The 26,654-nt window shown below is 39.3% G+C and overlaps 14 protein-coding genes across 14 annotated transcripts; 8 read left to right on the forward strand and 6 right to left on the reverse strand.

The window, feature by feature from the left end:
- Nucleotides 1-264: 264 nt before the first annotated feature.
- SYS1 (Sys1p) lies at nucleotides 265-834 on the reverse strand (the record flags this gene model as incomplete). The annotated part of the gene is made up of 1 exon (XM_071052714.1): nucleotides 265-834. The coding sequence occupies one exon, from the start codon at nucleotides 832-834 to the stop codon at nucleotides 265-267; it is 570 nt and encodes a 189-aa protein (XP_070906561.1).
- Nucleotides 835-1,321: 487 nt separating this feature from the next.
- DRS1 (putative ATP-dependent RNA helicase) lies at nucleotides 1,322-3,544 on the forward strand (the record flags this gene model as incomplete). Its single annotated transcript, XM_071052715.1, has 1 exon — nucleotides 1,322-3,544. One exon carries the CDS (start codon nucleotides 1,322-1,324, stop codon nucleotides 3,542-3,544), a length of 2,223 nt encoding a protein of 740 aa, XP_070906562.1.
- Nucleotides 3,545-3,957: 413 nt separating this feature from the next.
- On the forward strand, nucleotides 3,958-4,314 carry COX16 (Cox16p; the record flags this gene model as incomplete). Its single annotated transcript, XM_071052716.1, has 1 exon — nucleotides 3,958-4,314. One exon carries the CDS (start codon nucleotides 3,958-3,960, stop codon nucleotides 4,312-4,314), a length of 357 nt encoding a protein of 118 aa, XP_070906563.1.
- A 302-nt stretch (nucleotides 4,315-4,616) lies between these two features.
- ORC3 (origin recognition complex subunit 3) lies at nucleotides 4,617-6,494 on the forward strand (the record flags this gene model as incomplete). Its single annotated transcript, XM_071052717.1, has 1 exon — nucleotides 4,617-6,494. One exon carries the CDS (start codon nucleotides 4,617-4,619, stop codon nucleotides 6,492-6,494), a length of 1,878 nt encoding a protein of 625 aa, XP_070906564.1.
- A 347-nt stretch (nucleotides 6,495-6,841) lies between these two features.
- Nucleotides 6,842-7,489, forward strand: PRE3 (proteasome core particle subunit beta 1; the record flags this gene model as incomplete). The annotated part of the gene is made up of 1 exon (XM_071052718.1): nucleotides 6,842-7,489. The coding sequence occupies one exon, from the start codon at nucleotides 6,842-6,844 to the stop codon at nucleotides 7,487-7,489; it is 648 nt and encodes a 215-aa protein (XP_070906565.1).
- Nucleotides 7,490-7,927: 438 nt separating this feature from the next.
- AVT1 (Avt1p) lies at nucleotides 7,928-9,757 on the forward strand (the record flags this gene model as incomplete). The annotated part of the gene is made up of 1 exon (XM_071052719.1): nucleotides 7,928-9,757. The coding sequence occupies one exon, from the start codon at nucleotides 7,928-7,930 to the stop codon at nucleotides 9,755-9,757; it is 1,830 nt and encodes a 609-aa protein (XP_070906566.1).
- A 406-nt stretch (nucleotides 9,758-10,163) lies between these two features.
- CCT8 (chaperonin-containing T-complex subunit CCT8) lies at nucleotides 10,164-11,864 on the reverse strand (the record flags this gene model as incomplete). The annotated part of the gene is made up of 1 exon (XM_071052720.1): nucleotides 10,164-11,864. The coding sequence occupies one exon, from the start codon at nucleotides 11,862-11,864 to the stop codon at nucleotides 10,164-10,166; it is 1,701 nt and encodes a 566-aa protein (XP_070906567.1).
- Nucleotides 11,865-12,162: 298 nt separating this feature from the next.
- On the reverse strand, nucleotides 12,163-13,101 carry CTK2 (Ctk2p; the record flags this gene model as incomplete). The annotated part of the gene is made up of 1 exon (XM_071052721.1): nucleotides 12,163-13,101. The coding sequence occupies one exon, from the start codon at nucleotides 13,099-13,101 to the stop codon at nucleotides 12,163-12,165; it is 939 nt and encodes a 312-aa protein (XP_070906568.1).
- Nucleotides 13,102-13,379: 278 nt separating this feature from the next.
- PML1 (Pml1p) lies at nucleotides 13,380-14,009 on the forward strand (the record flags this gene model as incomplete). The annotated part of the gene is made up of 1 exon (XM_071052722.1): nucleotides 13,380-14,009. The coding sequence occupies one exon, from the start codon at nucleotides 13,380-13,382 to the stop codon at nucleotides 14,007-14,009; it is 630 nt and encodes a 209-aa protein (XP_070906569.1).
- Nucleotides 14,010-14,347: 338 nt separating this feature from the next.
- On the reverse strand, nucleotides 14,348-16,357 carry KAR2 (Hsp70 family ATPase KAR2; the record flags this gene model as incomplete). Its single annotated transcript, XM_071052723.1, has 1 exon — nucleotides 14,348-16,357. One exon carries the CDS (start codon nucleotides 16,355-16,357, stop codon nucleotides 14,348-14,350), a length of 2,010 nt encoding a protein of 669 aa, XP_070906570.1.
- A 463-nt stretch (nucleotides 16,358-16,820) lies between these two features.
- Nucleotides 16,821-18,365, reverse strand: BRE2 (Bre2p; the record flags this gene model as incomplete). The annotated part of the gene is made up of 1 exon (XM_071052724.1): nucleotides 16,821-18,365. One exon carries the CDS (start codon nucleotides 18,363-18,365, stop codon nucleotides 16,821-16,823), a length of 1,545 nt encoding a protein of 514 aa, XP_070906571.1.
- Nucleotides 18,366-19,329: 964 nt separating this feature from the next.
- PPR1 (Ppr1p) lies at nucleotides 19,330-21,990 on the forward strand (the record flags this gene model as incomplete). Its single annotated transcript, XM_071052725.1, has 1 exon — nucleotides 19,330-21,990. One exon carries the CDS (start codon nucleotides 19,330-19,332, stop codon nucleotides 21,988-21,990), a length of 2,661 nt encoding a protein of 886 aa, XP_070906572.1.
- A 719-nt stretch (nucleotides 21,991-22,709) lies between these two features.
- SSK1 (mitogen-activated protein kinase kinase kinase SSK1) lies at nucleotides 22,710-24,740 on the forward strand (the record flags this gene model as incomplete). The annotated part of the gene is made up of 1 exon (XM_071052726.1): nucleotides 22,710-24,740. One exon carries the CDS (start codon nucleotides 22,710-22,712, stop codon nucleotides 24,738-24,740), a length of 2,031 nt encoding a protein of 676 aa, XP_070906573.1.
- A 270-nt stretch (nucleotides 24,741-25,010) lies between these two features.
- SSL1 (TFIIH/NER complex subunit SSL1) lies at nucleotides 25,011-26,300 on the reverse strand (the record flags this gene model as incomplete). Its single annotated transcript, XM_071052727.1, has 1 exon — nucleotides 25,011-26,300. The coding sequence occupies one exon, from the start codon at nucleotides 26,298-26,300 to the stop codon at nucleotides 25,011-25,013; it is 1,290 nt and encodes a 429-aa protein (XP_070906574.1).
- Between the last annotated feature and the right edge of the window lie 354 nt (nucleotides 26,301-26,654).

Raw genomic sequence — 26,654 nt, forward strand, 5'->3', positions numbered from 1 at the left:
TCTCTCATAAAAGAAATCCAATTATTCTTCGTGGTTCTAATAGTTATTTGTTAATTCCGTGTTTATATAAAAATTTACGTACTCTTTCTTACTTGTTATTAAATATGCTGAAGTCTTGGTTTTTTAAGTTATAGATTAAATCTTTTCATTGATTTATATTAGTACAAAAGGATGCAACTACTCTCACAAAATGACATTTTTATTATTTTCGAAGTGTTTATCCAGGATAGTAGATTGATAAATGTAATTTTTATAGTTGGAAGCTTATTTCTGACTTTCTAGATCACGCATTTCAATGGCAGGAGGAGAAGAACCTGACGCCAATTCGGTATCTACAAGGCCTTCAAAAAAAGTATCTCTAAGTTCCCTCCACCTCGTGGTCCAAGTACCCAGAAACACAAGTATCAAAGATGACAGCACCTGCAGTACCAACCACGGTAAGTTGGGAAACGAGCCCGTGTGTATAAACACCACAACGAAGTTTATGGCATGGATCGTGATCGCGAAGTCCCAAGCCAGCTTGCTCCGCTCCACTATAACCGTAAGAAATATCACACATATCAGCGAATCCGTAAGCCACAACAGCGAAAGAGAAAGCCCCAACGCATTCGTGAACTCAATGTACTCCCATGACAACAACCACCGCAATACTTCTGGCTTATGACCAGCAACAGTAGCCCAACCGTAAAAAAGCACACATGCAGTAGCGTAATAAAACAACTGTAACAGCACTATCTGCAACGCAATTTTGCCCGGGGACATGGAGTCCTGCTTGAATATCTCCGAGGGCCGCAGCTCTTGCGGTAGCCTCATATACCGTCTGAAACTTGGCATTTTAATTGATAGGATATTAGTATACTCTGATTAGTTATTCTAGTTATGGTACAAAAACCCAATTAACAGCAAATAAAAACGTAGTAACCGTATAGGCGATAGCGAAAATTCTCTCGAGTATGCAATTGACAGTTGAACAGACGTTACTCCAATGCCCTCAATAGCCCTTGGGTTGGCCCTTCCGGCTACTCTCCCACCGTCTTTGCCCATGTTTATCCATTTAAAAGGGCTTCATCGTTTGATTTGGGTTAGGTGGTGGCCCATTACAAGACCGATCACGTGATTTATATGTGGTGTGTGGGTGTTTTATCTGAAAAAAAAATTTTATATTTTTTTTTTTTTTCACCAAAATTTTTTTTTCTTCATGCGATGAGCTTTGCGATGAGCTTTATTAGTTATTTCAAGTTTATTGATGGTTATATTAGTAGAAGCAATTGATTGTTTAATTAGTTAACAAGCAAGATACTAAGAAGATCAAGACTAAGTAATGAAGGGGAAGAAGTTTTTGGATTTGGATTTTGTTCCTACGATTAGTGATGAGGAGGATGTTCCCGATTTCGATGTGGATGAAGATGAGGTGAATGATACTCAGAGCCAAGGCCAACAAGTTAAAGCAGAGGGGGAAGGTGAGAAGTCGAAGAAGAAGAAGAAGAAGCAGGTTAAGGATGAGGAGGACGGAGATATGAACAGCGGCTTTATGTTCAATGCTGAGGATCAAGATGTGACTACGTTTGATGGGTGGGAGTTTCTTGGTGATGAGAAGGATGAGGAGAAGAAAGATGTTGACCTAGATAAGATTATCAGGAAGAAAGGTGGTCTGATAGGTTTAGTTCACGTAGATGGTAAAGATGATGCAGAAGCTGAAGAAGAAGAAGAAGACGAGTCAGATGAAGATGAAGTACAAGATAAAGAAGATGAAGAAGAATTGGCTATGGATGGGTTTGGTATGGGAGCTCAGATTAAGCCTGAAGAAGAAGAAGAGGAAGGTCAAAGTGAAGAGGATAGCAGTGAGGAGGAAGAATCTGATGAAGGCAAGGAATTGGAAGTTTCGTCTGATGAAGAGGATGCTAAGGTTGAAGTAGACACCGTCGAGGAGATGGCTGCTTTTTATGCTCCTGAAACTGAAGCTGAGGATGCCAAAAAACAGGTACATACCAATTTCAACAGTTTGTCATTGTCCAGACCTGTGCTTAAAGGTCTTGCTAACCTTGGGTACACAAAGCCCTCACCAATTCAAAGTGCTGCAATTCCAATCGCATTGTTAGGTAAGGATATTATTGCCGGTGCTGTTACTGGTTCCGGTAAGACCGCTGCCTTCATGATTCCTATTATTGAACGTTTGTTGTATAAGCCAGCTAAGGTTGCCTCCACAAGAGTTATCGTCTTGACCCCAACCCGTGAATTAGCTATCCAAGTCGCTGATGTCGGTAAAAAGATTGGTCAATTTGTCAGCGGTCTAACCTTTGGTTTGGCTGTTGGTGGTCTGAATTTGAGACAACAAGAACAAATGCTTAAGACTAGACCAGATATTGTCATTGCTACGCCAGGTAGATTTATTGACCATATCAGAAACTCTGCAAGTTTCAACGTTGATTCTGTTGAAGTGCTGGTTATGGATGAAGCTGATAGAATGTTGGAAGATGGTTTCCAAGACGAGTTAAACGAAATCATGTCTTTGTTGCCAACCAAGAGACAAACATTGTTGTTTTCTGCTACCATGAACTCGAGAATCAAGCAATTGATTTCATTGTCACTAAGAAAGCCTGTTAGAATCATGATTGATCCTCCAAAGCAGGCAGCTACTAAATTAACCCAAGAATTCGTTCGTATCCGTAAGAGAGACCATTTGAAACCTTCTCTATTATTTAACCTAATAAGGAAGATCGATCCAAATGGTGAGAAGAGAATCGTCGTTTTCGTAGCAAGAAAAGACATGGCTCACAAACTTAGAATTATCATGGGTTTACTTGGTATGCCAATTGCAGAACTTCATGGTTCTTTAACACAAGAACAACGTTTAGACTCTGTTAATAAATTCAAATCCTTGCAGGTTCCAGTATTGGTATGTACAGATTTAGCCTCGAGAGGTCTGGATATCCCTAAGATTGAGGTTGTTATCAACTATGATATGCCAAAGAGTTATGAAATCTATCTTCACAGAGTTGGTAGAACTGCAAGAGCCGGTAGAGAAGGTCGTTCTATTACCTTTGTCGGTGAAGCCTCTGCTGAGAGAAGTATTGTCAGGGACGCCATTAAGGGTGTAAATGACAACGAAGAAATAGGTGGTAAAGCTGTTGGTAGAAACGTTGACTGGGTACAGGTTGAAGAAACCAACAAGCTCGTTGAGAAAATGGGTGATACCATTGATGAAGTTCTTCAAGAAGAGAAAGAAGAAAAAGAAATTTTACGAGCTGAGATGGAGTTGAAGAAAGGTGAGAATCTATTAAAGCACAAGAAAGAAATTCAGGCGAGACCAAAGAGAACATGGTTCCAGTCCGAACAAGACAAGAAGAACTCAAAACTACTGGGTGCTCTTTCGAAAACTAAGAAGGATGTAAACAGTAAGAAGAGAAAGCGTCAAGAGGCCATTGAAGAAGGCCACAAGAGATCATATAAGAAGACAAAGAATGACCGTGTAAACGACCAAGAACGTTCATACAAGAAGCAAAGTAAGAAAGGTGACAAGAAGGGCAAGAAAGGAAGAAAATGATGGTTTTTTTGAACAAAATATAATATTAAACTAAATCTACATTTCTGTCTCTTCGTAGTTCATATCAGAGACAACAGTAATTCATTTTTGCATATTTGATAGAAATAAATAATCAAAACCTGTATAATATTCAATAATCATTATTAAAAGTAATTATATCAGAACTATAAGAAGCACAAGTCTAGTGTGGACTTGCATAACTTAATTATAGGTTTACCCTACCTCAGTTCACACGGTTTACTTTATTCAATATCCTTATGTGAGGCACCATAAAGACTCAAGTGCAGAAGACTAATAGCTTTACATTGGTACTAAAATAGATTTCTCGTGAATTAACTATTCATAATCTAGTATTATAATACCGTTATAAAGTAACTTCAAGTAAACTTAATCAAAAAATTGAGATTAAAAGAATGGCTCTAGGGGGAAGGACATTCAGGTCACGGAAACAACAACTAGCATATGAGAAGAGCTTTGCTGGCAGATACCAGCGGCTGATGAGCAAGAATCCTTTCCTATTCTTCGGGCTCCCGTTCTGTGGAATGATGGTCTTGGGCTCCTACTGGCTGGCTGGCTTTGCCCAGGTGAAATACGATCGTGACGATCAGAAAGTCCAGGAGATGAACGAGGAGGAGATATTGAAGATGAAGCACGGTAAAAGAGAGTTCGATATAAAAGAAGAGTACTACAGATTACAAGGTCTTTCAGAAGAAGAATGGGAACCAAAACGTGTGGAACGGTTCAAAGGCGAGTCTGATAACGTATTTTAGCTTACAGCGTTAATCCCTGTATATATAGACAATAGACAACCTTCCATATTCAAATATATATTAAATAACAATTAATGAACGTTTAAGATCAGTATATTTAAAAAGATTAGCAACCCTCAAAAGCTCATCGCATCACATTAGCTTAGCTATATGGATTTTTCCTACAATGAGCAGCTGAAAAAAAAAAAATTAATGAAAAAATATTTGAATTTATCAATATTTTATATTTGATTTGTTCTGCAGGGGTTGCAAACGGTGAATAAGCCATAGGTTTAGTAGCAATTGTCCTTAAGATTGAAAGAATGAGTGTTTCCGAGTTTGCTGACTCCCAAAGGACGCATTATATAGCTCGCCCAAAGTATAACTATGATGACTTCCGTCGGGATGAGAATGAGTTGAACACGCCATTTGTGCGATTGCTAGACGGTAATGAGCAGGATATAGCAATACTGAAGAGGTGGGACCTTTATCACTCGTTGTACTCCAATTTTCACGACAAGGTGGACGATATTGTCAATAATATTGCTACTGATCTGATACAAGAGGTGATGAATGTCCTCAGAGATGTGCCTGGCAAGGAATACAACTATGGGAAACCATGTTTTAACACCTTATTTCTGTTAGGTTCTGATAGTTCCCTGAATGTGGAGCTACCGAACAATGACCCTAAGGTGTTAGATGTTGTTATAGAACTGACACCCAAGGAATCGCCTAATGTGAGGATGATGCTGCGGAGATCGATGTTTAAACTAGTACAAACTGCTGACAACTGCTTGTCTAGCAAGGGTTCCGCCATTAAGATGGAAGATAAGGGGTCTTTGGGAGACGAGGATAGTGAAATAAACCTAGAAATAGCATCTGACAAAATCACTTATGATCTTACACTGTTGGAGAATTTTTACGATTTGTTTGGAAAAGAACTTAACCTAGTTTTCAATTTTAAGGATGTGGATTCCATGGGTGCAGTGATCCTGGATGATTTTGTGGAGTTATTGAATACAGCACTGAAAAACGAGCATGTTAAAATAAGTTTAATCTTCAACATCAATACAAATCTTTCCAATTTTGCCAAAAACTTCAGACAATCCACTATAAGGCTTTTGAGGAGAAAATATCATAAAATTGATGTGTCAAGTAACAAAGGTTATAAATATGGTAATAGGATTTTCCAGAGCTTCTTGGATACTGTGGATGGTAAGCTAAACCTTTCTGATAGATTTGTTGAATTTTTGATGGAGAAAATGAGCAACAATTCGAACCATAATCTACAACTAATGGTCAAGATTCTGGACTACGCACTGATGTCCTATTTTTTTGAAAATCCGTTTTCTGTCTATATTGATCCTGTAAATATTGACTATCTGGATCAGCATTACCTGAACAAACTAGTAAAATGCCCAACATTCATGTTCTTCGTAGAGGGCCTAATAAAGGAGAATACCAGCTCAACCGAGATACTATCATTACTAGATAATACCGACAACTCACTGGTGAACTTCTTCGTGGAGTTTTTGGTCCGTGAGAACCCTATAAATGGACATGCAAAGTATGTAGCTACATTCCTAGAGGATGAGCTTGGAATCAAAAATTACAACTTGATCGAGCTGTATTATAACATGTTACAAGGAAAGTTAGGACAGTATCTATCAAGGTGGCCCGCATGTAGGGATCACATAGCCAAGTTGGATTTTGAACCCATTGATACACTGTTCCAAGAACTTTTCACATTAGACCACAGTAACGGGTCCTTGTCCCAGGCATTATTCCCATTGTACAGGACGAATGTAGAAAACAACCTTCTGAACTGGGAGCAAGTGATGCCGGTAAATGAGGCATCGCCTTCGAAACTTGCAAGTCTGAACAAGTTAAACGAAACCACGAGTCCGATAGTTTGTCATCTATTCAAACTGTACCGTGAAGCTAACCAGCAGATTAATACCTATGATTTCTACACTGTGTTCAAGGAGACACTTCCGGAGGAAGAAATCATGAACTACATTGAGGATGTATCCAAGGAGGATGAAAAATTAGCAGAGATATTGAATAAACCAGACGCCTTCGAAAAGATTGCGTTGATCTTATTTATGCAGGCGCTCTTCGACTTCGAACTAATAGGAATCATAAAACCTGCTGGTAAAGGTTACGATATACTAGAAAAATGCATCTGGAGAGGCCTATGAAGGATACCTCCATAAAATAACTTTGTAATAGTAAGCATAAACATCTAAATAATTTATATAAGTCATATAATACTATAAATCCCTGACATACATAAACTATCAATATCATCAAAACGTGATCATACCGTTATACGATGTAGAATAAAGAGTGGCAAATAATCAAAAAAAATAATTGAGGGAGGGAAAAAATAAAGGGCTCTTTGAGATGGCTAATGAAGTAGATGGGACGAGCTGTTTATAAGATTATCATATGCATTGGGTTTCGTAACGTCGACTCAATTACAGGAATTCGATATTAAGTTGAGAGAAAACAGGAGAATCAAAATTCTTAATAAAAACAGGAGAAAATGAACGGAATTCAGGTTGATGTTAACAGGTTGAAGAAAGGTGAAGTGAGTCTTGGTACGTCTATTATGGCGGTTACTTTCAAGGATGGTGTTATACTGGGGGCTGATTCGCGTACCACTACAGGTGCTTACATTGCAAACCGTGTTACAGATAAATTGACCCGTGTACATGACAATGTTTGGTGTTGTAGGTCGGGTTCCGCCGCTGATACACAAGCTATTGCTGATATGGTACAGTACTACCTAGATTTATACGAGGGTCAATTCGGTGAGCCAGACACCGTTACTGCAGCTAACATGTTCAAGACGCTGTGCTACCAGAATAAGGATGCGCTTACTGCCGGTATAATTGTGGCAGGTTACGATGAGAAGAATAAAGGTGAAGTATACAGTATCCCGTTGGGTGGGTCTATTCATAAGCAGCCATATGCTATTGCTGGGTCAGGGTCCACTTTCATTTACGGTTACTGTGATAAGAACTTCCGCGAGAACATGACTAAGGACGAGACCATCGATTTCATCAAAAACTCTCTATCACAGGCTATAAAATGGGACGGTTCCTCTGGTGGTGTGATCAGAATGGTAATTCTAACGAAGGACGGTCCAGAGCGTCTGATATTTTACCCAGAAGAGTACGAAAACTTGTAGTAAAGTTATACAAAGTCTAACAAAAGAAATAAATAATTCTCGATATAATTATAATGTCATTTCCGATCAAATAAAAAGAAGCAAAAGCCCCAAATATCTGTACTAATGCTTAATATAAGGTATTAAGTATAATAGAACCTTGACAATGTCTTCCGTTATAATGAATATTATCATTTTAAATATTTTTTAATCAGATTTTTTATGTTTTGGTAGTGAAAAATTCCACTTACCCGATTCTGTCATTTTGTAAACAAATGGGTAATTCCCAAAGGGCTCCCAACTTCGATTCAAGAATTATATAAATTGATCTAAGGCAATATAATGATCAGTTCTTTAAAAAGTCTACTTTGGGGGTGTTATTTTGATTGATTAGATACTCCAGGAACTACTGAAGTATATCTTTATAAATTTATTAACTTTGTCACGCCTCTTCTTGCAATGTCTGCACTTGATGAGGAGAGACAACCTTTAAACCCAAGGGGATCCAGATCCCAAGTTCGTTACATTTCTATTCCGCTGGCCAGAACTAATGATGATGACGAGGTTACTGAAACAGTACAAAATCCGCAGTCCATACCTAGAAGACAATCTATCCTAGATCAACCTATTGGTTCATTCCGTGGTGTGAACTCTTTGTCCCGTTTTGCTACTTCTCTAAGAAGAGCTAATTCTTTTAGGAATATCGATGTGAGACCAGAAGTGGAAAGGACTTATTTCAATGATGATTTTGATGAAACGTTTGATCCGAGCACTTTAGCCCCAGCAGCTAATGGTAGGAGGCTCTCCGTGGCTTTGCAAGGTGCTGCCTCAGCAATGAACTTGTCCGGCAGACCGTCCATTCCCAATTTTGATAATAGAAGCACACACAGTATCTCTATTCAGGATGTTGATGACTTCAGATCCATTCGTACCTCTAGTTTCTCCATGGATAACAATGGAATCCTGAGACCAACCATATCGATGAGCGAGATGATCACTGGTAATGCACCTATCGATACCGCCGATGTAGACTCCTTAGTTATCAAGCAGGTGGAAGGTAAAGATGGTACTGTGGTCACATTGCTTGCTGGTCAATCCACTGGTCCACAGACGGTATTTAATTCTATCAATGTTTTAATTGGTATTGGTCTATTAGCCTTGCCTCTTGGTATGAAATATGCAGGTTGGATTCCAGGCTTATTGATGTTATCTTTATTTGCGTTGGGTACTTTCTGCACTGCAGAATTATTGTCAAGATGTCTAGACACAGATCCAACTCTGATCTCTTACGCGGATTTAGGCTATGCTGCATTTGGTTCTAGGGGCCGTGCACTTATCTCTGCTCTTTTCACAGTCGATTTATTAAGTTGTGGTGTTTCCTTGGTTATTTTATTCGGTGACTCCTTGAATGCACTATTCCCACAATATTCGGTAACTTTCTTTAAAATCTTATGTTTTTTCGTGGTTACACCACCAGTATTTGTCCCATTGAGCATCCTTTCTAATGTTTCACTGTTAGGAATTCTATCTACAACCGGTACAGTTTTCATCATTTTTTTATGTGGTTTATTTAAGACAGAATCTCCGGGGTCATTGATTGAAACAATGCCAACACATTTATGGCCAAAGGACTTTATGAGTTTTTGTCTCTCAATTGGTTTACTAAGTGCCTGCTGGGGTGGCCATGCAGTGTTCCCTAATTTAAAGTCTGATATGAGACATCCACAAAAATTCAAGAACTGTCTAAAGACAACTTACAAAATTACATCTGTAACTGACATAGGTACTGCAGTTATCGGGTTTCTAAAGTTTGGTGACCTTGTAAAGGATGAAATTACTAAGAACGTCCTCCTGAGCGGCGGCTATCCAGGCTATATTTATGGTTTAATTTCAGGATTAATGACTATTATTCCAATTGCAAAGACGCCATTAAATGCCAGACCAATTGTTTCTGTGCTTGATATCATGCTTGGTATCGAAAATGCCGAGAAATCATTCACTGGCCACAAATTAAAATTGGCACAATTTGGACAATTCTTCAACAGAATCTTTGTCAACTTAATGTTTGTTTTGATCGCAATTGTATTCCCCCAATTTGACCGTATTATTGCTTTTATGGGTGCAGGTCTATGTTTTGCAATTTGCTTTATACTTCCTTGCCTATTTTACCTAAGAATTTGTGGCGAAGCTAATATTGTTAAACCATGGGAAAGAGTTGCATGTGTTACCACTATTATCGTTAGCATTGTCCTTTCAGTGATGGGTGTCACTGCAGCAATTTTATCTTAAGCATTAATAACTGATCACAAAAGTCTTAATATGTTAAAAATCCTGATCTGTTGAATTGTCTTGACGCATTGTTTGCCATATTTTCAAATGTTTTGTTACTTTTTTTTTTAATTTATTGTCATTATTATAACCTCGCGGTCTCATATGATTTTCCTGATACCCATTTTTATTGCATGATATTTTAGAATATCCTTAATCATCCTACAAATAATGAAAAGTAATTGAACCGCATATTTTAAAAATTTATGATACTTTGTAATGTGTAAATCTCATAATAAAAATATTTTAAAAACTAATAAATCAAACTACTAGGATTTAGATGTTGGTAGAATAACGAAAATAGAATTATATTTATCAAATTATATAATACAGTGTATTAAATGCGTGAAAAGTTTTAATTATGTACTTAGTCGTCCTGATCCCAGTTACCTGGTTTTGGAGCTTGTGGTGCTTGAGGACCACCTGCTCTTTTTGCCATGATAATTTGGTCAACTGATAAAACAGTAGTAGCGGCCTCAGTGGCGACATTAATGGCAAATTTCTTGGTTTCCAACATATCATAAATACCTTCTTCCCTTATATCCTTGACACCTTCCTCAGTGGCACCATCTATATCAATACCTTTCACAAGATGTGATTCTTCGTCCTCACCCTCTTTAGTAACAGCATGGGCAGCATATAGATTTGGCAACACTTCATTAATATCTAAACCAGCAGTTTCGGCCAACGTTCTTGGAATAACTTCAAAAGCTAGAGCATATTCTTTAATTGCTAATTGCAATAAACCGGGAGTATTTTCACCGAACTTTGTAATTCTAGAAACGAGATCAATTTCAGTGGCACCAGCACCAGGTAATAGCTTACCACCGTTTGGTTTCATTAGACCTTTAATTGCCGCCACGCCATCATCAATAGCTCTTTCTATGTCATCTAGGTTGTTTTGAGTAGCACCTCTTAATATAATAGTAGCAGTTCTTGTTGATTCAACTTCTTCTTGCTTGAAAACGGTGACAGAATCGCCACCAATTTCCATGGTCTTCACAGTCTCCACGACACCCAGTTCTTCTAGTGTTGGAGCTCCGAGTCTTGGTAGCGGAGTAGCACCACAGACACGACAAATTCTTCTCAATTCAAATTTACTTGGAACTTTTAGAACCAGAATACCATATCTATTTAAGTAATGTAGAGCTAGTTCACCAACACCAGCACCAGCAATTATACATTTCACACCCATATCAGCAATTTCCTTCATCATGGCGTCAATTTGTTTCTCCTCACCCTTTGAGAAGTCTAGCATCTCTTGAGCATTATGTAACAGTACTGTACCTTTACTTTCGGTGTTAGCAATATCTATTGGGCAGGTGAATACGGCAACCTTGTGCTTCTCTCCTTGTGGCAAAGACTTAACATGTCCCTCTGGTTCACGGTTGAAGACCATACCTTTGATAACTGTGGAGTTACTCAACGAGCCACCCATAATCTTTACAACTCTGATAGAATCGACATTGAAAGCACTGTTAGCATTGCTTTTTGCTGGAATAACGTAGGAGATGGCTTGAGAGACAAGGTCACTCAGCAAGTCCTCGGAACCATACTGCTTAGAAGAAATAACAGGCTTAATAACCTTAATCAATTCGTCCTTGGACTTTTTATCCGTTATCTCACCTACAACTAGCTTGTCCAACTCTTGCAAAGTGAAATTCTTGGCAAGGTTGAAACCCTGGATAATTTCAATTGGGGAAAGCCCCAACGCAATCAGCTTCTCAGATACATTCAGCATTTCACCAGCTAGGACCATAACCAAGTTCGTACCATCACCCATATCTATCTTCTGCTGCTCAGTGGCCATGACCAAAACCTTCACCGCAGGGTGGATAATATCCAGCTCTCTCAACATTGTGGCCGCATCATTAGTGATAATAATCTTACCTAAGTGGTTCACAATAATCTTATTCCTACCACATGGACCCATAGAAGTCAAACACATCTGATGTATCTCACGGATAGCAGTGATAGACTTGTTGATCTGCCCATCCGCATTCGAATAACTGTTATATCCTTGCTTAAAAAGCCCAGCATTGGGGTTCTGAGGTAGCTTCAAAGACATCCTAAATTCCTTATCTTTACTTACTTATCCAAAACAAAGCAAATCCAAGATCCAATTGCCCCCAAATACCGAATTGCCACTTATATATACATTTAACCCATCTCTTCTAATAACAATACCAAACTTCCTAAACGCAGTTTGCCCGCCAAATTTTTTTTCATTGCTCACTAAATTTAATAAAGGCACGTGAATTATCGTAATGTACGTTAAATCACAGACAGTCAATAACTACATTGTGTTGTTATATTATATCTATATATCGTGCTATTATATATATGCCTATGCCGGTTTTTATTTGTTAGTCGGCCAGTTCTTCGTTGAGTAGGTCCTGGGAGAGCACGTACCTGCGCTCTCTCACGGAGGAGGAGCGCGAGACTGTCAGGTACTTGTCCTGGTCGATATCCTTTGCCGTGGGCTCCTGCAGGCCTTGTTCCGGATCAGCCTTCTTCTTCAGGTCCATGAATATCTCTAGCGATACTTCTGAGCTGACGTCCTTTAGATCGCAGGTATCGAAGCTGTTAATGTAGAAATCCAGCAATTCGAAGTACGCTTCGTTGCACATCGGTGGGTCCATAGAGAACTCCTCGTATCTGTTTGCCAGCTGTATCGGCGTATGGACCAGCTCGCAGGCTAACTGTATACACGCCATGCTGATCACATGTTGCGGCACGATCAGGAGCAACTCTGTCTTCAGTACATCGTAGGCTACTATCCACGCCAGTTTGCAAACGTCATAACCAAGCCCCAGCAACTTACCATACTTGATTATATAGTCTCCGATGTGGACACCGTCATTTATCCGGTAGTCAAAAGAGCAAGCTTCCAATACCTTCAGCTCCATCTGGAACACACGCTTCTTCAACCCTTCAAGGGCCTCATTATTGACTTTTACCAGGCTTCGCAGCTGTAACGACACCGTACAGATGTCATTGACCTTCTTTATCGTCTCCACTTCTTTACAACTCAGTACCAGGCAACTCGTCGCCACCACATAGCAGGACTCTGTCTCGAAGTTTTTGAACAGGTGGTACCGCAGGTAGAAATAGACCGCAGTCTCCAGCGTCCGCCGCGGGAACCGCAAATGTGTACATATATCACTCAGAAACCGCACAATGGCAACACGCTTCGAATTGTAACCCCTGTAGTCCCCGATTGTGTTCTGTTGGGCCCTCTTGACCTGGTTTCTGGTGAGAAACGGCCTCGACAAGAACAGCTGTGTTTCAAAATTTGACGACATATCTGGAAGCCAATACACCAAAATATAATTATAAACAAACTTCTCTTGGTAGTTAAACACCAGTCAAACCACCTGTATACGCTGTATATCCCGTACAACTTCGATTGATCAATATGACAATATCCAATATTAAATAGCACTAAGTGAAAAAAAAATTGAAAATTTGAAAAACTGCCAAAAAATTGCGATGCGATGCGATGAGCTCAAGTATAAAGCAACTTGGTCAGTAACTACGTACTTCTGGACATCATATAAGATACGTAGTCGTAAGCTGTGCAATGCGTTCTAATCGGGGCGCACATTCTAGGGGGAGCAGTCGGTATAATGGCTCTAAGAATCGGTATAAGAGAGCTAATGAAGGGAGCAGGTATAACGGTGCTAATAAGCGGCCACATGTAGAGAAGAAGCCATTGCTGCCGATATTTACGTCATCAGGGTTGTTGGAGCTGGATTCTAACAATAAGAATGGTATATTACTAAAACATGTGGAGCCTATCGAAGGAGTATCTCCCTTTAAATTCTACTCAACTAATCCTAATTCAGAGCCAATAAATTATAGAGGTATGCTGTTTGAAGGCAGCAGCAAGGATCCTATAAAAACGTATGATTTGAATGATCGTAGCTGTTATTTGATAGGGCGTAAAGATGAGGAATCACCTGAGGATGATATTGCAGATATTAGTATCCCTGAGGAGACATGTTCACAGCAACATTGCGTTATTCAATTTAGGAGAAAGAACGAAAGTTTGGTTCCGTTCATCATTGACCTAGAGTCATCTAACGGCACAACTTTGAATGGGATACGGATACCCGCGGCAAGATACGTAGAATTGAAGACTGGTGATGTCATAAAATTTACTATTGATGAAAGAGATAGTATATATGAGCTAGTTTTTGTATATGGGTAACTACTAGCATAGGTTTATATATATATATTTATAAAGCTAAAAGGACACCAACTGTAATGACAACTAAATATGGAAGTAAAAAATTTTAAAACAAATATAGTAATGATTTATTATTTTCTATTTACACTCTATTTGAAATATGGCTTTTGGTCTATTGTAAAATATATAATAACCACCATGGAAAAACAGAAAAACTAAAAAAACAAACATTTTTCTATGCATGTTAATAACTAACATATTAAGATTTATTATTATTCTTTTTCGTAAAGGAATTATACAACAAATAAAAGTGACAATAAAAGATGAAATTGGAGAGTAATACGCGAAGTTTAAGCAGATTACAATTCATCTTCAAAGTAGTCACCATCATCATCTTCATCATCATCTTCATCGTCTGGAGCACCACCAGCAGCACCGTACAACTTAGAAGTGATAGGGTAAGCTGTCTTAGACAAAGCTTCAAACTTTTCGTCGAACTCTTCAGCAGTGGCAGAGTCGAAGTTGTCTTCTAGCCATTCTAGAACGTCGTTAGCAGCATCGGCCAAGGTTTCCTTGTCTTCTTCTTCTAGCTTCTCACCCAATTCACCATCGATTTGGTTCTTTAGGGAGTGAGCGTAGTTTTCTAACTTGTTTCTGGCTTCGATCTTAGCTCTAACGGCAGAATCCTCAGAAGCAAACTTTTCAGCTTCTTCAACCATTCTGTCGATTTCATCTTGAGTCAATCTACCCTTATCGTTGGTGATAGTGATAGATTCAGACTTACCAGTACCCTTATCAGTAGCAGAAACCTTTAAGATACCATTGGCATCCAGAGCAAAGGTGACTTCGATTTGAGGAACACCTCTTGGAGCTGGAGGAATACCAGTAAGCTCGAACTTACCCAACAAGTTGTTATCCTTAGACATGGCTCTTTCACCTTCGTAAACCTTGATTTGAACTGTTGGTTGGTTGTCGACAGCAGTAGAGAAGATTTGAGACTTCTTGGTTGGAATGGCAGTGTTTCTCTTGATTAATGGGGTCATAACACCACCAGTGGTCTCAATACCCAAGGTCAAAGCGTTAACATCCAACAAGACAATATCTTCAACACCTTCTTCACCGGACAAAACACCAGCTTGGACAGCGGCACCGAAGGCAACAGCTTCATCTGGGTTAATACCCTTGGAAGCCTTCTTACCATCGAAGTATGATTCCAACAATTGTTGGACCTTTGGAATTCTGGTAGAACCACCAACCAAGACAATGTCGTCAATATCCTTCTTACCTAAACCGGAGTCTTCCAAGACCTTCTCGACAGGCTTCAAGGTCTTCTTGAACAAGTCCAAGTTTAGTTCCTCGAACTTAGCTCTGGTTAAAGTTTCACTCAAATCGATACCATCAACGAAGGAGTCGATTTCAATACGAGTAGACATTTGACTGGACAAAGCACGCTTAGCCTTTTCAGCTTCTCTCTTCAACTTAGCCAAAGCCTTATCGTTGTCAGAGACATCAATACCGTGCTTCTTCTTGAAAGTCTTGATCAATTGACGGACAATCTTGTAGTCGAAATCTTCACCACCCAAGTGAGTGTCACCGGAGGTAGCTTGGACTTCAAAGACACCGTTTTCAATGGACAACAAAGAGACATCAAAGGTACCACCACCCAAATCATAGACAATGATTTGGTGTTCCTTGTCGGATTTGTCTAGACCGTAGGCAATGGCAGCAGCAGTTGGTTCGTTAACAATTCTCAAGACGTTCAAACCAGCAATGGTACCGGCATCCTTAGTGGCTTGTCTTTGAGCATCGTTGAAGTAAGCTGGGACGGTAACAACGGCGTGGGTAACCTTCTTACCTAGGTAGTCCTCAGCAATTTGCTTCATCTTACCCAAGATCATACCAGAGATCTCTTCAGGAGTGAAGACTCTGTCCTCACCCTTGACCTTGACCTGGACAACTGGCTTGCTGTCCTTCTCAACAACCTTGAATGGCAAGTGCTTGATATCTCTTTGTACGGATCTGTCGTCGTATTTTAGACCGATCAGTCTCTTGATGTCAAAGATGGTGTTACTAGGGTTGGAGGCGATCTGGTTCTTAGCAGCATCACCAATCAATCTCTCCTCGTCAGTGAAAGCAACGTAAGAAGGAGTAATTCTGTTACCTTGCTCATTGGCCAAGATCTCAGTCTTACCGTTCTTCATAACAGCTACACAGGAATAAGTAGTACCCAAATCGATACCAATAACAGTACCGTAGTTCTCAACCTCATCCTTAGCCTTCACAAACCCCCTCTGAAGAGGAAGAACAACCATAAACAACACATATAATAGAACAGATACCGGGAATAACCCACGTCTAAAAGCAACCATTATTATTTTATCTTTTCTTTATATTTTCTTTCTCCTACTTTTCTTTCTTACTTATTCTTATCACTTACGTCTTCCTATTTTATCCTTTCTACCTCTTATCCAATCAGTGCTTCTTAATCAAAAGATATTGCTTAATCCCTCCTGCCCCATTGCCAAATAATCGCCACTATAGAAAAAGATAGAACACTGCCCTTTATATATACAATTTTTTTTTTGGGTGGTGGATTTTTCTGCTGGCTTCTTTTTTTTCGAGTTCCCATAGAACACCCTTCTATTTTTACGCCGTTGCTACGGCAGTTTCTACGCCAATTCCTTGCCCTCTCTCGCTCGCTCTTTTGGCGTCGTCGGCGTCGGTGGAAATCCGTCGAAACTTCTCGAAATAAGTGTTTTTGTACGGGTGTTTCTGTGAGATTTACATTATGCGTGCTATATATCTAAATATATTACGTATCATGTATGTGTGTCAAACTAGGAGAAGGCTCTTTGATTCTTCCTCGACCTCGTCGATGATGTCCCAGACGAGGTCCTCAGCTATCTGGGCTCTGTATAGCTCATCGAGCACGTAGATGTTCCTGTCACTGGCAGTGCCAGTGCCAGTGCCAGTGCCTATGCTAGTGCTAGTGCTATCTCCCGGGTGACCGTCCACACTGGTGAGGTAGTGTAGGTCTTCGCGGTTAGTGATGATCTTGGCTGTGCCTCCTTTGAAACAGCTCAGAGTAGGGTAGTACCCTAGCTTGTTATTGTTCACGTACTTGTTCCTGAGAATAAGCCCTTGTGCTGTGCCTCTTTGTGCCTGTGTCAAGGTATCGCTCCCAACGTTCGTAGTCGAGTCTGCACTCTGCGCTGTTGACGCGGTGTCACTAGCGATGGCTGTAGTGGCTGTGCCGTGCTTCCAGTATCCATAGTAGAACTTCTCGTTATACTGTAGCTCGCTGAATGGTGGCAGAAATGGCTTCAGGTCCTCAAATGCCTTCCCAAGGTACTCCCCATTCAGGTATACAGCCATATAGGAATCTGCCAATGTGTAGTAATCTTGTCTTTCACGCTTGTCCGAGGAGTAGTACTCAGGCTTCGTGGTCTTCACATAATCGGTGGCCTCATAAAACAACTGGTTCTTGTACCGTATAGGGATGTGGTCTCGTATCACGTTGGTATGGTCGATATCTTCGAGTAACGCACGCTGGAAATCAGCGTTCGTCGTGGCTCTCTTTTGCTTCTTGCGTTGAGTTTCTGTATAGTAACTATCGTGATCCACACTGGACTCCTTCCTGACATTGCCGTGCGAAATCATCGCTTCTAGCCTCCTGTTAGTGTACTCCTCAGCTTGCTTGATTTGCTCCTCCATACTTGGCAACTTCACCAGAAACCCTAGCCTATCTCCTTTCTTGAGCATTGGAGCCTTGGACAAAACTTGCTGTAATTTACCGTCGTGGATTGATTCTAACGAGAAGTCGCGAACCCCGTAACCGTACGAATCAAAACCAACAGGTCCTTCCAGACTAGCCTCTCTTCTCGTTATACCAAGTCTGATATGTGCAGATGAGTTCATAAACTGTCTTCTCTGCTGCACGGAACTCGTCTCGAGGCTCTCTTCACACTCACCGTTGTTGACAACCTCTACTTCCCAATACGCAGAACCCTCCTTGATACATACATCACTTCTTGCGGTTCGCCATCCATTACTCTGTGTAACACCCACTGTGTGGTTCGCCCCAGACACCAGCGAGATACCATCAGACCTGTCCTGAATACTCACCCCAGACACGTCGAATGGATACTCTGTGGTGCAGTACCCGAGCTCTGTGAAGAGAGGGTTCGGAAGACACGGCCTGTACACGAAGTTACGTCTGTTCAACGGTATATCCTCAGTCTTTACGTAACTTACATCATCGAGCTGATGTGTCTCTTGGTATGCCGGAAGTTTCGGTCTCCTCTCTTCTGACCTCTTCTTCGAGTCAAGATATACAAGGTCAGTCTCTGGCTGGTACGGAATGAACTCAGGTCTCATTCTTCCTTCTTTTTTATTTTATCCTCGCCCTTTTTACTCTTTAACTCTTCTTTCTTTCTCAATTGACCCATTCTCACTTCAATATATCTTACCTTCACTTTTAATGAAAAAAAAAATTTCTACAAAAAATTGGTGGAAAAGTAAGAAACAAGCAATTACTCAAAATAATGTAATATATAGCAAGAACTGGCATTACCCAAAATAAACCTTTAACAAAACCACTACAATACAATCTCCACTTCACATATGCTAACAGCTAATATATTGAATTAATTAATAAGGTATACCAACCTTAAATTTTGGGGTGCCTTCACTAAAGTTTGTTTTTGCCTACTGCTTAGTTAGTAAAAATTATAGGCTATACCTGTCCCCTAAAAATTAAAAATTAAAATGCAAAGAACACTTAGACTAATCATGTGTCAGCAAAACCAACTAATATAAAGTTATTCACCTTCAATTGTTCTATTCATTAATTAAGCAACCTCAAATGTGACGAAAAAATTTAAAATTGGCGATGACTAAGGGCGGTTGCTACCGGTGTTTCAGTGGGAATCTCATCAACAATGCATCAGAAAAAAAAAAGAGAAGCATAGAAAAGAAAGAAATCGAGAAGTGTCAAAGTTGGTGCTGCGGACTTTTCAGTGTAAACAAAGGGTAAGAAATGCATAATTGAGAGATGCCATGGGAATCTCGCAGAGGATTGAAGCCCAGCGGTGCTTCTCGAAGACGTATTTCCCATCAAAAAAAAGAAAGAAAATGAAAAAATTATAGATAAAAAGAAAATCATTGATTTATTAAATAAAAGTAAAAGATAAGTATAAGGACATCGGAAAAGTTTCAGAAACTTATAACAGTTCCATCATTGATTAAAGCCAAAGAGTGAGGGATATAATTGACTTAGTTTAATTCAGGTTGAGATAAGCACCAGATAAAAAATATAAAAAAGTCATTGTGGAAACTGATTATGAGAGATAAGAAGGTAGGTAAGAAGAAAAAGAATGTGATGAAATTACCTGTGATGGGGAGATCTACTAAACTTGTAAATGCGTGCAAGTTGTGTAGGAAGAAGAAGATCAAGTGTGATCAGGGATATCCGAGCTGTAAAGGGTGTCTTAAGAGCAATATTCCATGTGTTTCGGTGGATCCCGTGACGGGCCAGGATGTCCCCAGATCATATGTGTTTTTTCTCGAGGACAAGCTATCTGTAATGATGAACAAACTGATCGAATGTGGTGTTAATCCTGCTATGATAGAGGGACATGTCCCTTGTTCTGAGCAGGATACTTCTTGCAATATCGATGCATACAAACAAAAATTCAAACCAGACTCAGTGATACCAGTAGACGATCTGCTCGGGAACTATCTGGTACAGAAGGGCCACATGATGCAAGATCCATCCAAAATAAACTACAACAACATTAGTCATAGCGGTGTACCAAGTAGGTCGGGAACTCCCCTTGATTTTGGTAATGCACGGTCACCTTCAGTAGAACAATCCCCATTTTTCAGGTCACCAAAGCAGGTGATGCCACAAACAGCAAGTCCAATGGAAAATATCTCAACTGGTGCAGATCTAGAAGAGACTAATAAGAATTTCTCTGCCATTGGATCAATAAAGGAAACTACGAAAAATTCTTTTCTAGGTGATTCTTCCGGTGTTTCCTTTGCAAAGCTAGTTTTCACAGCTGCAAATTTTCAACCAGAATATATGAATGCTGAATTTGATGAAGACATAAAACTACGAGAAATGAAATATAGGGAATACGCGCTCGCCGAGGAGGACCCAGATTTTGACCCATTGGAGCTTCCGCCAATCAAGGAAGCTGAACAATTGATTACCAGATTCTTCATAGATACGAACTCTCAACTTCCTGTGTTCCACAGGGAGCTCTTTCTTAAGAAATATTACGAGCCAATTTACGGACAATGGAATTCAAAGATTACATTAGTTTCTAATAAGACAAAGATAAACAAAAATTTCATGGTGGCTGGGCAGGTACCTTTCCAAGACCAAAATAATCTACCATTACAACCATGGTATTCTACATGGAAAAATTTACACGATCAGGGAATTAAAGAAATGGAATTACCAGAAAAATATAGAATACCATACTTTATCCTGAACATGGTTTTCACTATAGGTCATGCTACCCGAGTTCTCAAATCAGACATTACCAAAGTCGTTACCTTTAAACGCAGAGCTACACATTACAGTAAAGACGTATTTTCTTCTGCCGATAGACTGGAAGCTCTCACAGGTACTCTGCTGCATGCGATATATTCTATAATGAGGCCAAATGTTCCAGGTGTATGGTATACAATGGGCTCGGTTCTGAGATTAACAGTGGATCTTGGTTTACATTCCGAAAAATTAAATATGACTTATGATCCATTTACGAGGGAACTCCGTAGAAGACTATTCTGGTGTGTATATTCATTAGATCGTCAAGTGTGTTCGTATTTTGGTCGACCATTTGGGATTCCTGAAGATACTATCACCACTAGATACCCATCGTTATTACCAGATAGTGAAATAACCCCTATCTTCGGAAATATAGAGGACTTTTCGGATATGAAACCTAAGTCTATATCTTATAAAAGACTTGCAATTGCGATGTTCAATATAAGACAGATTCAAGCTAATATTGTCAGGGTCCTGTATGCACCAAAAGCTGAAATACCACGTAAATATAGTGATCTAGAAGAATGGAGAAATGCAATTCACGATGAACTAAATGTGTGGTATGACAAGGCAGTGCCTAGGTCACAAAGAATGGTCGATTGCCAGTACAATTCTTCCCTATTCGAACTTAACTATCATTATACAAAAAGTGTTCTTTACGGATTGTCACCAAAATACCCAACATTGAGCGAGTCTGCTTTCAAAATCGTGTTTTTGAGTACCAAGGGGACAATTGATGTGTTCTACTATCTGTGCATTAACCAAAAAGTCGGATATACATGGGTTGCCGTCCATAACTTATTCATGACAGGGATGACTTATCTGTATGTCATCTTTTACTCTGGCAACAACATCAAAGAAAAGCGGGAAGAAGTTGAAGACTATACTGGGAAGATTCTCTATGTTTTGAAGGAGCTCATAGGTACATGCGAAGCAGCTAAGAATTGTTTCCAAAGTTACGACGTTCTTTCAAAGGTGGTCATCAAGCTAAAATATGGTGAAAAACCTTCTGAATCCAATATAATAGACGGTGGTATAGAGGCACCAAATATGCAAACATCCTTAAATTTACCAGAGACCAACACTGGTACTAGAAGGCCGTCAGTTTCAGCCGGGATTCCTGATCTACCTCTAGACAAGTTTTTCCTGCAGTTGGATAAACTTGAAGAAGAGGCTAAGGAAGATGAACAACTGCCATCATCTAAGAGGGGCAGATCCATGAGTTTCCTCAATGGCCCAAACAACACCGTGGAGATGTCCCAGCAGCAGATTCAAGATGAATTCAACCTCCCAGACTTGCCATCCATAGACGACCCTGCCCAGGAAGACCAAAAAATGGTAGATATACTTTTCCAGGTGACCTCCCAGTCCATATGGGACGAATTCTTCGTCAAACCAAACGAAGAGAAGGACAAAGGAATAGACCCATTCTTTACAATGTAATAGTATATATAAACAAAAAAAAGCATCTCTTCTACATTCCAATATAATGTAAAGTCACTCATTCAAATAGCACAGAATTGCTATTGGATTAATATAATATAATATAATATAATACAATATAATATAGTATATTATAATAATATAATAGAATCAATGTATCAATATAATATAATATAATTAATATAATATAATTAATATAATATAACCAAACTATTGTTATTAACAGAAAAATGTGGTGTTGCTTAGAAAACTCCGCACAACACACACTTTTTATTACGGATTTGCGTTGTTGTTCTAAAAATAAATAATTAGATTTTAAAGAAAAAAAAAATATTAAAAAATAACGATTCTACACAACTGGGGACCCTTTGAAGAGATAGACTTTTATCTTGAATTCAGGGGGGAAAGACGGCTATACTATCTAATTGTTGCTGCCAGATATAAGGATCCAGTTGAAGCTAAGGTGTGCTTGAATTTTTGTGCCGAAAGAAGGAGGCTTTCTACTATTTAATACTCCGAATTGATATAATTGGGATTGAGCTGTCAAACTGAGAGGAAAAAGAAAAGAAGTAGCTAACGAAATAGATAAGAAGATTAATAATTGCGCAATATCAATTCATACAGTTCCAAGTAGGTTATAAATTGAAGAATCCAAGGGAGAAATAATTTCAGTATAGAAAAAGTGAAAGGACAAGAAATAACTACAACAACTACTATTGATGAGTGAGACGCATAGTTCTAGACCATTTTCGTTGATATCACAATCCTCCAGTTCACTGGCCAATTTCCAATCCAATTGGAAGGCCTCGCAGTCGTGGAAAGTATGGTTACAGCTAGATTACAATACGGATGATATCAATCAGCCTGTAAGCGTAGAGTTTGATGAGAATGACACTGTAGAGGACTTGAAGAAGAAACTCATGGAAAAACTGGGGAACATGCGCTGGAATAGGCACAATGATCTTATATCAATCGGTATCGGGATATACACACAATCCCCGAGTTTACAGGATTCAGATTTAATAAATGCAAGCAGCCCCATAGAAAAATATCCTCCTCCATCACCGACATTAGGGAAAAGCCAGATAGCACAACCAAATCCTCAACAGGGTATGAAATTCCCAGAGAGACCGTCCCTTCGGTCTAAATATATGTCATCGCATCGAAGATCGAATTCTGCAAGTCCAACCTTTCAGTCCATACCGACTTCGCGTATGGCTTCGAAGCTGAATAACAACGGGCTTGAAATTCACAATGAACAATTGACGAACCTATATTCTCATCCAAAATATGCATCTCCTAATCCTCATGTTACAAAATTTTCACCCAAAAGGGCGCTGCGTTATTCAGTTGAGGATGTTGACGATATGAATTATAGACTAGTTTTTGAGCCGGATGAACAGGTATACCAAATTTACTGCTCTCTGTTCGGATCTATCGGTACACAAACTTCATCAACTCCATTACTCGTTTTTTCTAATTTGGATTTAGGTCATGCACCACAGGGTCATCCACCCGTAAATGTAGAAGTAGACCCAGGCTTACCAACTACCACACCACTAGCATTTAGCAATTCACAAGAACTTGATGTTAGTAACCATCCTGACGAACTAACCAATTATGGGGAAGTAGTTCCAGGTGCAACAGAGTTTATAGACAACAATAATTCCTATCATCAGGATATTGAAAGTGATTATTACCAAGATGAACTAAGGAATGAAATACCATCTAATGAGAATATGCAAGGTATACAGCCTGCACTTCTACTAGTACCGAAAGATTTTCAAAAGGAAGGTAATAGCGAAGAAAAATTCTCTAGAGAGTCCTCATACGACCACAAGGAATTGTCATTTAATGCCGATGGAAATACTACTATACAAAATCCAGACAACGAAGAAAATACTGATGGTCCAAAGAAATTGACCGTTGATACGGAGTCGATTTCAGTTAATAATGAATATGAACAGAGCAGAACTAGGAATAACAGCCAACTGCTACTATCTCCTTTAGATGTTCTAAAAACTATAGAGCCCTCACCCAATCCTCTACCTAAGAGTAAATCTCCAAATGTTACTGCTTTAGATACGTTACCCTTTAAACTAACTACAACCAGTGAGAAAGTATTCCCAAAAATTAATGTCCTCATTGTTGAAGATAACGTGATTAATCAAGCTATTTTAGGATCTTTTTTGCGGAAGAATAAGATTTCATACAAAATTGCAAAAAATGGTAAAGAGGCTGTTGATAAATGGAAGGAGGGAAACCTGCATTTGATTTTTATGGATTTACAGCTGCCCGTTCTATCTGGTATAGAGGCAGCAAAAAAAATTAGAGAACTTGAGAAAGAGAAAGGTATAGCAAATCAAAGTGAACGGGTATCTACCCCTGGATCAATTAATTCTATTCATTTTAGTGACTCCGCTAACTCGCCTGTAATCATTGTTGCTTTAACTGCGTCAAATTCACAAGAAGATAAGAGAGAAGCTCTGATATCAGGTTGTAATGACTATTTAACGAAACCGGTAAATCTGCTTTGGTTAAGCAAAAAAATCACCGAATGGGGCTGCATGCAAGCTTTGATTGATTTTGATGGGTGGAAAAAAGAAGAAAGTAGAATGACAGATAGTGTTCTAGTAAGATCTCCTCATAGGAATCGCATCACATCAGCTACCAAAAGTAATTCATCCCTTTCTCGAAGTAATAGTTCTGGTGCAAGGAAAATGGAAAAGTCTAAATCTTCAAATGGTTAAATGTATGCAATTTCTTTTGTAGTAATGATGCTGGTAATCTCCAATTTTTCAAGCATGATATTGGTAATTTTATAGAGTTTATATTTTAATTATTTAAATTTGCGTCATAACTAATGAATGCGACTGTCCAACCTCTGTGCACATACTCACATACACAATTGTTATTATTTTCTGCTTTCACTCGGAATGTATCTAATATATTATATAAATCCTGTACTTAATATGTTTATAACATTTTTTTTACAGAGTATATCATTTCTCTATATATGCTTATAAAATAGTAGCCTTGGATTCGCATCCTGGGCAATTATGCAAACTTTCATGAATAAATACGTCACAATCAATGCAAAAATCATTCTTACAGTCTTCACATCTATAACGTGAACTAGTTAATAACTGTCCAGATTTCTGATTCTTCAGTATAGGAAAACGTAGTTGACAACTAAAACAGTTCTCTGTGGGAAAATCGTTATCAGTAGGGACTTCTGCAAAAGTCTTTAAAGGCATTAAATGGTGGAAAGATCTTGCCAGATGAGTGGATAAGATCAACATCAAATCACAACAAGGACACACTGTAGGTAAGGAGCAGACTTTACTGTTACAATTTGGACAGAAATAACCACCGTATATTAACTTTGAATGGCAGGCACAGAAAGTCGGTTGTTCTTCAAATACTCTAGTAGGGAAACCCATCTTGACCAAAGTGAAACCCTTATTAATCTTATTTACGGGGAGTGGCGTCACAGCTTCGTCAAATAGTTCCTTCAAATGGGCCTCATCTAACAGCACTCTATAAAATGATGTATCACCGAAATTAGTCTGCTTGCACAATTCTTTGCAAATGGCGACCTCAGCAGACAAACCAAGAACTTTAACTCTGATCTGTTCCTGAACTAAGGATGCGATAGTTTGATGTATATCACCAGGATCATTACTTGACAAACTACCGAATACGATAAGCACTTCACGGGTACAGTGTGCAGGAACAGGTAATAATAATCCACGGGCCATCTCTAGAGCATTCTGCAAAGAAGGGTTCCCCTTCGGTTCTTGTTTCCTTATGGCCTTCAGGGCATCTATATGATCTTGAGGATTCCCACTTACCTGGCTTACCAATTGTGCCAGCCCATTGCGCATTGTAATGATACCCATCTGGGAGATAGGGTTCTGGTCGAAGAATTCATGCACGAAATCGATTGCATGCTGCAGTATCATCGCGTGTCTATTGGGTCGCAGATCTTTTTCCAACATCGCCTCACTACAATCCAGAGTAAGGATCAAAGTTCTAATAATACCACGCTGGTACGGCGTCACATCACTCTTGGCAGCTCTTTTCTTCCTTGCTTCGACGATGCTGGCCACCAAAGAGGCCATATCACCTTCATCGTCCACTGCCACTAGGTCCCAACTCCTCTTGATCTCGTCTTCCCACGCATACCCACCACTAGCACCTTGCAGGTCTTTATTCGACACCTTCAGCTTCTTCTTCTTCTTCCTCTTCCCATCATCCTGAACCACTTTCTTCCTTCTCACCACTACTTCTTCCTCCGAGTCAGACATTTGTGTAGGGTATATTTCGTCTTAGAATTGACCAAAGCAATGACCAATGCAAAAAGAGTGATTAACTTAAACTAATCGAATATTAACAGCCCTCTCTCCATCTAATTTTACTAAATTAAAATCTAATAAATTAGAGCCAAAAATTATGGTACTGGCAGAGGGGAAACTAAGAAAGATCAAATCATACTATACGTACATATCACATGACAAATCACCTGACCATACATCACACTGTACTATAACCATGTGATGGGAAATATCACCTGATTGAATTCGTACATTCAGACAAGAATAATTTTTTTTCAAACTGGTTACCCTCCCTCCGACTCCATTTGTTGCATATCGCTGGGACTC

Source organism: Nakaseomyces bracarensis (genome assembly GCF_045282275.1).
Source record: "Nakaseomyces bracarensis strain CBM3 chromosome Unknown Scaff9_0, whole genome shotgun sequence".
Lineage (NCBI taxonomy): Eukaryota > Fungi > Ascomycota > Saccharomycetes > Saccharomycetales > Saccharomycetaceae > Nakaseomyces > Nakaseomyces bracarensis.